At 43.8% G+C, this 12,812-nt stretch overlaps 1 protein-coding gene across 3 annotated transcripts; it reads right to left on the reverse strand.

Annotated features, from left to right (window-relative positions):
• Positions 1-400: 400 nt before the first annotated feature.
• GGCT (gamma-glutamylcyclotransferase) lies at positions 401-11,985 on the reverse strand. 3 transcript variants are annotated; one of them, XM_035129231.2, is made up of 5 exons: positions 11,833-11,985; positions 9,026-9,206; positions 7,173-7,318; positions 4,154-4,289; positions 401-1,000 (listed from the first exon to the last, which is right to left on the reverse strand). In XM_035129231.2, exons 2-5 carry the CDS (start codon positions 9,188-9,190, stop codon positions 854-856), a joined length of 594 nt encoding a protein of 197 aa, XP_034985122.2. In that variant the 5' UTR covers positions 9,191-9,206; positions 11,833-11,985; the 3' UTR covers positions 401-853. The 3 variants fall into 3 exon arrangements, with proteins under 3 accessions (XP_034985122.2, XP_034985121.2, XP_060136631.1); XM_035129230.2 differs by lacking the exon at positions 11,833-11,985 and having other exon boundaries at positions 9,026-11,791; XM_060280648.1 differs by lacking the exons at positions 401-1,000; positions 11,833-11,985 and adding an exon at positions 1,723-2,902 and having other exon boundaries at positions 9,026-11,792.
• Between the last annotated feature and the right edge of the window lie 827 nt (positions 11,986-12,812).

Here is a 12,812-nt window from a genome sequence, read left to right on the forward strand (position 1 = left end):
TTTGCCCTTCCACGCCATTACGTTTTACGGTTTAAATAAAAAGTGAAAGAGTACTTAGCACGTTCAAGTGTTCATTTAAAAAGAAAAACTACACTTCAAATATTATAGATTTGCCCAATTAAGGCCACCTTTTTAGTGGATGAAACATTTTAAATTAAGCTTGGATTGACTGAAGTGTGCGCTCCTACTGCAGTGCTGTATCTTTTAGGTTCTTTTTTCCTTTCCCAAACTCAGCATCTTGGTTATGCACAATGCTACCGGTGTGCTCACATCCACATGTTTGATGTGACAAGATGGGGGGAATTCAAAGATCTGCATGGGGTAATTAAAACAGCGGGAAATGTACGAGGCCAAAAACAACTCTCCCCCCCCTACTCCAGCTTTTATTATTATAAAAAGAAATAAAATGGGGGTGGGGTGGGGGGGTGGAGATGCAAGGAAGACAGCGCCAGCTCTGTGTGATATTTTTGATGACAGACCGAGCTGGTATGCTGACACCCTCGTCAATTAAAGCAAATTGTGTTACCCGTCATCAGTCCGGCTTTGTAGTGTTTACCATGAAGATAGAAAACAAAGCAAAAAACCAATCTGGACTAAATACAGTTAATATTGCAGTTGTGTATTAGAAGCATAGACCACCTTAACCGTCATTTTTTAATCAAGGATGCACCCAAGAGCTTTTTGTTCTCATTTTTGGATGCAATCGTACACCATCCTAGCTGGAAGTACCATTGAATTCAATGGGGCTCACAACTGAGCAGACATGCATAGGATTTAACAAAATAAAGAGAGGTACTCAAATAAAATGATGATCAAGAGAAACCAAAGCAGGTGATTCCAAAACATTTCATTATTATTTCGTTATCTCATTTTCGCCGAGGGCAGCTTCAATTTCATCAAAAACCGGCACGGGTCCTGCATAGTCATTCGTCCGTATAGAGTCTAATTTCTTCTGGTAGTCCACTGGCAAACCGTTCTGCTTTGCACCCATACAAATGACCTACGAAGAACCAAATTAAGTGGGGATTTAAAGCGATAGCATTATTTATGCATGCCACTGCTGCAGTCTGTGTTTTGTTAGCCCCAAAAATAGAAAACGATCGAGGTCCCAACTAAAGAAGAATGGCAACTTAAACTGATGGAATATGCGCAGCTTGTGGACCTAAGAGAACAAGAAGAACAAACGTTTAAAGATTGGAAAATGTTTATTGAATATATGGGGGGAAATTGTGTACACTTGAAAACATTGGCAGCATTAAGATAAATTCAACAGTGTATATAAGTTTTGATGGATGTATTAATGGAATACTGAATGGTTTAGTTTATGTAAAATATGCAGGGATTTATGATATGCAAAATGAAGCGTGGCAAGAGAAGAAGGGAAGTCATTGATATTTTTAGGATGTTTAAATGGATATTCTAAATTGTAAAACAGAAAGTTTAATAAAATTTATATTAAAAAATATATAAAGCAGCAGTGTTTGATTCCACAAGCCATATTCACATAAATAACCTGGGAAAGGGTTGATGAGAATACGTTAGCGCTGGTTCACACATACCCGCACAAAACTCCATTTCTGTGTACTGGATGATTGGCAGGTGAGTGTGTAAATTGATTCAAATGGGCAGGTGATGGGTGGGCATTCAACTCAGTTTCACTCAGAATAGATCCAGTGATCGAGTCCAGTGTTTCCCAACCTTGTGCCTCCAGATGTTTTGAGACTACAATTCCCATCATTCCTGACCACTGGTCTTGCTAGCTAGGGATGATGGGAATTGTAGTCTCAAAACATCTGGAGGCACAAGGTTGGGAAACACTGATCTAGTCAACCGAATGAAAACCAGTTGTACAGCACCCAATCAAAACATTTGCCTTGCGGTTTAAGATCAAGCCCATTCACACTTACAAACCACAAACACATGAGGATATGCCTATTGCCATGTCACAGGACCCTCAGGAAAGGACTGTCCGAGCTCACACCCGTTTTTCCCAGTTGCCTCCTCTCCCTGCAACACTTCCCAGCCTTTCCCTGAGGATCCACGGGTCCCAGGAGAGGCTTTTTAAAGGGCACTGGAGGGGCTGTTTACAGCTTCAGAACCTGGTCCTAGTTAAGGGTAAAGGGACCCCTGATCGTTAGGTCCAGTTGCGAACGACTCTGGGGTTGCAGCGCTCATCTCGCTTTACTGGCCGAGGGAGCCGACGTACAGCTTCCGGGTCATGTGGCCAGCATGACTAAGCCGCTTCTGGCGAACCAGAGCAGCGCATGGAAACGCCGTTTAGCTTCCCGCCAGAGCAGTACCTATTTATCTACTTGCACTTGACGTGCTTTTGAACTGCTAGGTGGACAGGAGCAGGGACCGAGCAACTTGAGCTCACCCCTTTGCGGGGATTCGAACCACCAACGTTCCGATCACAAGCCCTAGGCTCTGTGGTTTAGACCACAGCGCCACCCGCGTCCCGGGTCCTAGTTAGGAAGCAGCAAAATAAAGCAGAAATGCTCATTCTACAACATAGCTTCCTGAAACTGAAAACGTGCCCTGCCCCTAAGATTGGCAAGGCAACAGCTCGTGGGAGCCGACAAAGGTGAGAGATGGGCAGATTACTTATTTCTCTCTACATTTAATGAGAACGGGGCTGAGGGCAGTTATCTGTACAGGGATACAAATCTGATTGTCTTAACTGGCTAAAAAATTGGATAATTAAAAAATAATAATAACCAGGAAGTACAGTATATACGTTTTTAGTTGGGTAACAGTCTTGGCATCCAGCAGCAGCTGAAAACTACTGCGTTATGGGCTGCACGTGCCATTAAGTGTCTGCCAAGCAACTCCTGGCATGTAATAACACGGCCAACGTTGGGAGCCTTAACAGCTCTCACAGGTCTTGCAGGTCGAGCTGGTTCTGTATTTGAAACAGACATATGGAGCGTGTTAGTATCACTGGTGGATCATCTCCCGAAGTGCTGGGACAACACCTCCTCATCCCTCTTCCCAGGAGTGGAAAAGTCCACGATAGAAGAGAGGGGAGGTTGCTACTCAAGGGCTGCCCCATGGAAGAAGAGGGAGCAAGCTTGTTTTCTCCTGCCCTGGAGGGGTAGGACTCAAACCGATGGCTTCAAGTTAAAAGAAAGGAGATTCCGACCCAATCTCAGGAAGAACTTTCTGGCAGTAAGGAATGAAACGGCCTCCCTTGGAAAGTTGTGAATGGATTCTGCTTCCTTGGAGGTTTTTCAGCAGAGGTCGGGTGGCCATGTGCCATGGAGATTCCTGCAATGGGCTAGAGACTTCTGGGGTCCCTTCCAGCTCTATGATTCTATGATACTCTTCCTATCAGACTGGGCCCTGGCTCAAGACTGGATCCACCGTTTCTGTGCGCCACTGACAATAAAGTTTCAGCGGTTAGGAAGGAGGACCCAGCTGGGGGAAGCAATTGGGTCTTCCCAACCATTCTGCACATTCCTCCAACGTTTCCCCGACCCCGTAAGGAAGAGACTCTGGAAAAGCCAATCGGCCCCCTATGGAGCCAGAACTGCTCTCTACTGCTACAGCTGCTTATAAAGTAATGATCAGCTAGCTGTTGAACAAGGGTATGAGTTTTAAGTCGGGTGCTTCCAAGCCAAGCTGGATCTGGGCTCAAGCTGACATGGTTCTTAGACAACCCTCTTAAAGAATATGTATGACCAGCATCAGACCATGATGCAACAGGGTTAGGAGAGTCTTCAACTACACTAGCGCCCAAAATTGTGGAAACCTTTTGGGGAAAGTGTATTTCCGGGGTTTGATGGCTCACAACACCTGATTGGCTCTCTAAACACTCATGCTCATTAGCTACACTAAAAGGAAGGAAAGCTACTGCATATCAACCTAACCAAGTTGTGCTTCCTTTTTCTGGTTATTTGGCTATAACTTTTGATAGAATACAGATAACTGAACAAGCTTTGTTGCATTACATTCTTTATTAAATTATCTTTCCATTGATATATAATTTTATGGTATTACTCCAAAAAAGTGGTGTTATGAGCCATCAAACCTCCGAAATACACTTTTTCCCAAAAGGTGTCCACAATTTTGTTCCACAGACAGCTTCTCTCTCATTTTCTCAGCTTCTCTCTCATCCGCTCGTATTCTCCTCAGAATCACAAAGGAAACTTACCTTTTTATAATGCGGGGAAGGAAGGCCTAAGACATAGTCTGTCATTTGGTAGCTACGACTCTTAAGTGCTTTCCCTTCTTGAGTCCGGACTGTAACTTCTATTGGGATGTAAAGACCTTGTTCAACTCCCTCTTGTCTGAAACAGAATAAGGAATACCTTTCAGATCAAATCACTAAATTGAGAAAGAAAGTGCAGTAATTTGCTTTCTAAGCAGACTATTAATTTAGCAAGGCACACAGATTATAGACAAGGCAAGTTCATGAAATTTAGGCTGTATCCACACAGCAGCTTTCTGAGCTCCTGTTCACAAAATTAAGTTAGAACTAAATAAGAGGGGAGTTATAGAGTTGTGTGTGGCTTTTTACTGAACATCGTTAGGTAATTTCTTTTATGGACTGTGCTACATTACACCCCGTTGGTGCCATAATCTTTTGGCTGAATGGGGTAGCAATTGGCAACACGTCTGTACAGCTTTTAAGGGCTTGGAAGCATAAAATGTTACGTATGCAACACTGGCCCTCTTAAAGAGGAAGAGCCTCTAGTTAACAGCGTTTATTAATATGGGCAGTTATTTCAAGAAGCGAGTCACAAGGCTGCAGTCGCTACCAATCCCACCCTTGCCAGAAGAAGGAACTGCCACCACGTACAGACTTCTCACTTCCTTTCCTGATGCTTCTGCCTAGAATATCTGAAGTCACTGACCCACCCATCAACCAGCATGTGATGTGTGTTGTATGAACCCGAAGCTTTTTCTCAGAATGTGCTGCCAGTCATGGTCAGCGAGTGCAGTCTCACTGATTCATCTGCAGTGTTAAAGGTAAAGGGACCCCTGACCATTAGGTCCAGTCGTGACTGACTCTGGGGTTGCGGCGCTCATCTCGCTCCACTGGCCGATGTAGCCGCCGCACAACCTCCAGGTCATGTGACCAGAGCAGCACACGGAGACGCCATTTATCTTCCCGCTGTAGCGGTACCTATTTATCTACTTGCACTTTGACGTGCTTTTGAACTGCTAGGCTGGCAGGAGCTGGGACTGAGCAACGGGAGCGCACCCTGTCACGGGGATTTGAACCGCCGGCCTTCTGATCAGCAAGCCCTAGGCTCTGTGGTTTAACCCACAGCGTCACCCGCGTCTGCAATGTTACTTAGTCTTAATACTTACTAGAATACTTAAAGATCGTAAGAGAGTTGCCCTACCCAGCGAGGAGGAAGATCCCTGTTCCGACTGCTGCCACTATGCAGACCAGCACGAGAGAACCCCATTATTCATCTACAGTGGTATCTTGGTTTACGAACTTAATCCGTTCCGGAAGTCCGTTCTTAAACTAAACGCAGTGTTTCTCAACCAGTGTGCCTCCAGATGTTTTGGGACTACAACTCCCATCATTCCTGACCACTGGTCTTGCTAGCTAGGGATGATGGGAGTTGTAGTCCCAAAACATCTGGAGGCACACTGGTTGAGAAACACTGAACCAAAGCATTCTTAAACCAAGGCATGCTTTCCCATAGCAGCGGGGGACTCAATTAACAAATGGAACACACTCAACAGGAAGCGAAACATGTTCTTATTCCAAGGCAAAGTTCACAAACCAAAACACCTACTTCCAGGTTTGCAGCGTTCTTAATCCAAGCTGTTCATAAACTTAAGCTGTTCTTAAACCAAGGTGCCACTGTATTTACAATTACCATCCTCTCTTGCGCCCAAAGCAGGGCACATTAAAATTAAACCAACATCATGAGAGAAAAAGCACAGCCAACAAGAAATGAAACTACAATGACTTAATAAGCAGCAGAAAACATTATGCAGGAATACCTAATCTTATGCGGGGAGTCAGTTCCTAGGGGAATATGCATAAAATATCAGTACAGCCAAACCTTTGGAGCTGCCCTCTTGCTAAAGGGTGAGGGAGGAGAGAGAGAGCATCCCCGGTATTCCTAGAGCTCGGGGGCTTAAAAGCTCTCTTTTTGCGCTGTGTAACCCAAAGTGGACCAGGCAGGAAAAGAGCTTTTAAGCTCTTTGCCTTGCTTGGGCCTAGACTTGCACCATTTCAACCAGCCCACATATGGTTGAAACTCTGCAAGTCCAAAGGAAGGTCATAAGAGGGATTACAGTAATAAAACCATCAAGGTTAGGCACTGGTTGGTGTTCAGCAAAAGCCCCAGGGGACAGGCCATCGTGCACAGCTCTAAACTCCTGCAACAGGTACAGTGGGAACCTTGGTTTTTGAACGTAATCTGTTCCAGAAGACCATTTGATTTCCAAAATGTTCAAAAACCAAGGCTCAAAGGGCTGTCGGCAAATTCAATTGAGAAAACTGAAAAACATGCAGCAGAAGGCATTCAACTTCAGAAGCATGTTCGAAAACAGAAGCATTTACTTCCGGGTTTGGGGGGTTTGGGTTCCAAAACGTTTCTCAACAGAGACATTCTAGAACCGAGGTTCCACTGTAGTTCCCCTTTAAAAAAAGATCTCCTGTTGCTTTCTGTTTCACCAAGTAACTTTCTAAAAGTGCAATTCTATGCACGCTTACCTAGCAGTAAAGCCCGCTGAATACAGTAGGGCTTACCGCTGAGTAAATATGCACAGGATCTGTATACTTATTACAACGGCATAGTTCTTTATGTTTTTCCTGCTACTTTTATCAAAGATCAAAACCCCATTTGATTAAATCAGGTTCTGTGACAGGTGCCAAATACCCAATTAAAGCTGTTAATTCTGTAAGAAAAGTGAACTGGTGGGCTTTGGTAATTAGCACATGCAGGCAAATCACTATTTTAAAAAAAAATTCGCAGAGTTTCTATTTTGTAAATGTTACACATGACCATAGCTGCCAAGTTTTCCCTTTTCTCGCGAGGAAGCCTATTCAGCATAAGAGAAAATCCCTTAAAATAAGGGATAACTTGGCAGCTATGCACATGACACCATACATACCACAAAACACCCAGAACCTTTAAGCAAGTGTGTGGCTCATTAAGTTACTAAATTGAGAGAAGATGGCAGAACTTGAAGACACCCACCTATCCAGAGAAGGTAAATCGGTAGTGCTCATTCTCCATACGACTCCCCACACTTCATCGCCAGGACTATGGATTATGGTTGCTGTACTTCCATGCCAGTTAGAACTGGGCTTGCCATGATGAGAGCCAAAAGCAAGTTTGTAATCCTGCAGGTTAAAAGGAGGAGAGCGATTAACCTCTGTGTATATATCTATAGGTTTAAAAGACATGCGATTAATTCAAACAAAGCTGTGGAGTGGATCGGTAAAACAGGAGAAAGAAAAGTGAATGGTGGGTCCAATTTAAAATCCCATTCATTAATAAAAAATGTTATCATTATTATTTATTGAATTTATATATCGCCCTATACCCGGGGGTCTCAGAGCGCTTCACAGAATAAAATCAAGAGATACCGTGTTTCTCCTAAAATTAGACATGCCTATAAAATAAGCCATGGCACGATTTCCATGCGTTGAAAAAATATAAGACATACCCCGAAAATAAGCCGTAGTGCTACCGTATGTGAGCTCTACTTGGTAAAGAGGACAAAAGTGGCATTTGCGGTGGAGAGGAGAGGAAGGCACGAAGAAGAAAAGAGGAGCGATTAAAGACGCCTCATGAATGACCTCCGTGCGCGTCTCTTTCTCTCCCCCTGTGCGTGTCTCTTTCTTTCTCCCCCTGTGCGCGTCACTTTCTCTCCCCCTGTGCGTCTCTCTCTCTCTCTCTCTCTCTCTCACACACACACACACACAGAGAGAGAGAGAGCCCACCTCTCGCTTCCCCCCACCTTTTCCCCCTTCCATTCTACCGGTATGTGCCCAGCCATGAGTTGCTTGTTGATTTCCTCTTGATGGCTGAGACAGAGAGCGAGGCAGGCAAACTGCAGCTACGGTAGGAAAGTAGCGAGCTCTCGCAGACACACGGGTGGTTTTTTTAAAACTGACATCCCCTCCCTTCTCGTTTTGCCGAGAGACCCAGACAACTTGCATTCCTAGGCTTCAAAGGTTATGCATATGAAAGAGGAGATTAAGGAGATAGATAAAGACAACTTCCTTTGTCAAAGGAAAGTACTTAACAGCTATTTGGTAAAGCCAATTGCGATCTCAGGCAGCATCTGGCTAATCAGTCCTGAGAGAGAGAAACGTGATTTCTGTTGTACAGCATCTGTAAAATTCATATAAAAAATCATTTCCCTGTTATGATCCAGCCCCCGAATAAAACATCCCTTGAAAATAAGCCATGGTGTGTTTTTTGAGGAAAAAATAAATATAAGACGTGTCTTATTTTAGGAGAAACACGGTAGTATAAAACCACAAAATACCTAATAAAAATAAAAACAACAGCCCAATAACACCCCCCCCCCAAAAAAGAGGCCTGGTTAGAAAGGAAGGCACCAGGTGAACTTCCCTGGGGAGAGCATTCCACCGATGTAACAGAAGCAGAGGTGTGGTGACAAAGACCGCCCAGCAAAACAGTGCCACATTCATTAGTCCATTTTTTAAATGGACTATTATGCTTCTGCACCAGGAGTGACTGCAGATGGACAACAGGCTGTTTAGCAAATTTTCCACAAGAAGTGGAAATCCAGATTGAATGTATTAAAAAGTATGGATCGGCGTTATGACAACAATGACACCACGCAGTTGCTGCAAAAAAACACCACTACTACATGGGTATGAGCAGGACTGATTCTGCACCAGATCGGAAGCCTCCCAGGCTAGGTACTTTCCCTGGAAAAACAATCACAACTTGACAGAAGAAAGTAATGATTGCACACAGCAATATCTGCTGCATGTCCTAGTCGCAGCAACGGCAGCCAAAGGTATTTTTGGCATATGTTGAACAACGTAAAGAGAAAAACAGGCAGCACCAACCAGTAGCTGTGCCAAGGTGAGAAAAACTGCAGACGGGTTTCTTAACGTTATTCTCTCCCGCAACAAGTTACTACCATAGGCAAAATACAATAAGCTTTCATTCCCGAAGGTTCGGACATTCAGTCCTTCACCCAATCCGGTTGGTGTACAGTGAAAAGTTTCCATCTCCTAGAAAGGAGCCCTGTTAAAAGAAAATGGAGGTGAGATATTTGTTCGTAAGGTGTGCAGGCAGTAAAAACAGCATGCAGCAGTAGTTCACAAGTACCACAAAATTTACCCGTGCCCAGACCCTGAATATAAAACAAAAAGAAATGTTCCCTTCCTTATTGCTCTGCTTTTCCTTTGTTTTGCCTAGTAAAGTCACGTTGCTGTCAAAACTGGAGGGGATGGCAAAGATGGAAAGAGACATCATTACCAACAATGGAAGAACAGTTTTTTTTTACAATTTACGGACTTAGCTGAGATGGCAAAATTGACATGTTTAATAAGAAATGAAGTCATTGTTAACATTTACTAAAGATTGGAAACCACTCAAGACTCTTTGTGTGAGAAAGAAAATGAAATAAAGGCATTTGGATTTGAGGACTGAAGACAATTTGTTTATAGAAAGCGGTGCTCTCTTAGGAGTTATATTGGAGTGGATGAAGTGATTATTGTTTATATGTATATAGCGGACAGATGAAGAACTGGAAGTTCTTCAATAGAGAGAGAGATTGGAGCATGAAAGGACAGGTTGCAGATTTTTATTTTTTATTATTTAATTTCTATACCACTTTATCTTTTTATTAAAAATCTCAAAGCGGTTTACCGCATATTAAATCAATAAAACAGATCCACACCATACAGTAAAAGCACATTTAAAGCACATGGTTTCCCCAAAGAATCAAGGGAACTGCAGTTTCCTCTCCTAGAGCTGCCATTTCTAGCACTCTTAACAAACTACAGCACCCAGGATTCTTTGGAGGATGCCATGCACTTTAAAAATGCCTTAGTTGTGCTATGAATGCATGATGTGGATGTTCTGAGGCTTCAGATTAAAACCTCCTAGGGAAACTGGCAGACACCAAAGCATATTTACTTGGCAGTATATCCTGCTGTGTTCAAATAAAGGTTTTTCCAAGGGAAGCATGCATAGGATTGGAGGCACGTAGAAAGGAAGTTTGCAAGAGTGCATGCATCATCCGTAAAGCATCCAAGACTTTTTAACAGACTCAACACCTTCGTAAGCAGCAAACACACGATGTAGCAGCTATTGTAAAAATGGCTGCTTTTCAGTTTAGATCAAGGGGCCAAATCCTTTCTAATAAACTTTCTAAGTTCTAAGAAAACTGAACTTTAAAGAGGGAAATGGAACCAAAAGACTTAAGAAAGAGAGGAACCCGGCAAATTATGAGCAGCAGAAACCTTTAAGCACAACTCTATTGCCCTCCTGATTGGCAAAGAGGGTGGGTGTTGGGTTCGAAATGTGCACTCAGGAAGAGGAAAAGCTTGAAAAATGAGAGGACCCAAAATTGCTTAAATGCAGTACAGCATACAATGGAGATGTAAAAGATCTGGATTATCATAAAAGATGCAGGAGGAAATGATTAGCAATAGGATCCTCAAAGGGAAGGAGGGAAGTCCAAGAGATTCCTTGGAATCTTGTTTTTATGTTGTATGTTCGATATGTGACTATAAAAACAAAAAAAAATTATATAGAAATATGAAGCTATGATGTACTTTTCATAATAAAAGCTACTTGATTTCTAAATGAATGAATGAATGAATGCAGTATAGCACAGAGTTTTTCAAGTTGAGTGTGCTGAGAAACCTCCCGGTAATGGGAAAATCCTGAAGAACAGCGTGTGTAAGAGCTGTGGTTCCCAACATGGGGCACACGCCCCACAGGGGGGCAATCTGATTTTAAGGGGGGCAATTTGAGAATGAGTTATTAACAGTGAATGGCCTTTTAGGCTTCTTCCACGTGAATAGTTCCCTTTTTGACTAATAATTATATGTCACGGGGGGGGGGGGTGTCAGGATTTTAGAGATGCTTTGGTGGGGCATGGCCAAAAAGAGGTTGGGTACCACTGGTCTAGAGAGACATTGGGGATGGTGCTTGTGTGTGTGTACACACTTGACCCCCATCCCTATTTGAATTATTATTATTATTTTATTATTCCCCCATCTGGCAGGGTTTCCCCAATCTGGTTCCCCTTAGCTGCTCTACTGTGCAATGTTCTTTCGCTCTTTACAGTTTAGCTATTTACACTGTTCTAAAGAATCGTGGAGATGGAACGGTGGATCCGAGACCCATCTGGGTCCAACCCCCTGAAATTTATTTATTGAATTTCTATACTGCCCTATATCCGGAGGTCTCAGGGCGGTTCGCAGAAGAGATCACGATATATAAAATCAAAATAAGAACAGTAACTCAATAACACCACCCACCCACCCAAAAAAGAGCCACATTTTAAAAGGGTATGTCCATCAAGTCAACCAAAGGCCTGACAATGCCCGACGTGGGGCTCGAACCCGCGACCCCGAGGGCCTCAGGCTCCACAGACTGAGCTGTCCCTGAGGCTGTCTGCCGTGGATGCTTAGCTCAGGTTCCCGCGTCTCAGGGGTCCGGCTGAATGACCCCCGGGGGTCTCTTTCGCAGCTCTGCAGTTCCACGGAAGGCCGACTGGGGCGCAGAGTGGCGCTTTGGTCCCGCCTTCCAAGGGCTCCGGGACCCGCGCCCTTTCCTCGGGGGGCTCCCCTTCTTCCCCTGGCCCGGCTGCCCGCCGCCCCTGCCCTCCCTCGCCGCCCGCCCGCCCGAGTCTCGCCTTCCTCGCTTCAGCAGCAGCAGCCGCAGAACACCGGCAGGAAACCCGGCGGCCGAGATGGGCCGCGCGACGCCGCCATTGGCTGAGCCGCCGCCGGCCCTTCCCATTGGCTCCCGAGTCGGCCTCCGTTGCTTTCCCGGATGCCCAGGTGGAAGCGCGTTGACGCTCTTCTCCCGCGCCGGCACCTCGCAGGATAGGGAGGTGGAGGCGGGGAAGGGAGTTTCCGACTGCGCAGGCGCGACTCAGCTACCTGTAGTGTAGTGCCTCTGCTGTCTATTCTATTCTAGTTTTTTAAAATTCTATTTTATTCTATTCTAGGTCATTCTATTCTAGGTTATTCTATTCTAGTCTATTCTGTTCTAGTTCTCCTATTCTATTCTATTCTAGTCTGTTCTGTTCTATTGTGTTCTATTCTATTGTGTTCTATTCTATTGTGTTCTAGTTTATTCTGTTCTAGTTATTTTATTTTATTTTATTTTATTCTGTTCTAGTTTATTCTGTTCTATTCTAATTCATTTAATTTTACTTATTTTATTCAATTTTAGATTTTTTGTTCTAGTTTATTCTGTTCTAGTTTATTTCATTTCATTTTACTTTGCTATTTTATTAGATTAGATTAGATTTGCATGCCGCCCTTCACCCGAAGATTTTAGGGCAGTTCACAGCATAAAAATGCAAAAAGCACGTTTTATCATAGTCCCAAAAAATCAGCACTCTGTGCCTTAACAGGCGGAAAAAAACATTTTTCAAAAAAATCCCTAACCTGCAGGCTGACAATTTCTCAAAAATGGTGCCAAACTGTTGCAAATTCTTCCCTACAAGGTTTGGCGGTGCAAAAAGCATGTTTTATCATAGACCCCCAAAAACAGCCCTCCGAGCCCTAAAACGCAGACAAGCATTTTTTTTTTAAAAAAAACCTAACCCACGGGGACACAATTTCACCAAAAATCTGACGTTATCCAATTCACTCAAAAGTGGTG

Source organism: Zootoca vivipara, chromosome 12 (assembly GCF_963506605.1).
Source record: "Zootoca vivipara chromosome 12, rZooViv1.1, whole genome shotgun sequence".
In the NCBI taxonomy this organism is placed as follows: Eukaryota; Metazoa; Chordata; class Lepidosauria; order Squamata; family Lacertidae; genus Zootoca; species Zootoca vivipara.

Excerpts from the sequence above, each read along its gene's own strand:
- GGCT (XM_035129231.2), bottom strand. The coding sequence starts at position 9,190 with ATGGAAACTTTTCACTGTACACCAACCGGATTGGGTGAAGGACTGAAT. Across the intron at positions 4,290-7,172 it reads GATTTACCTTCTCTGGATAG|ACAAGAGGGAGTTGAACAAG; the intron begins GTGGGTGTCTTC and ends ATTCTGTTTCAG. Across the intron at positions 1,001-4,153 it reads CTTCCCCGCATTATAAAAAG|GTCATTTGTATGGGTGCAAA; the intron begins GTAAGTTTCCTT and ends GGTTCTTCGTAG.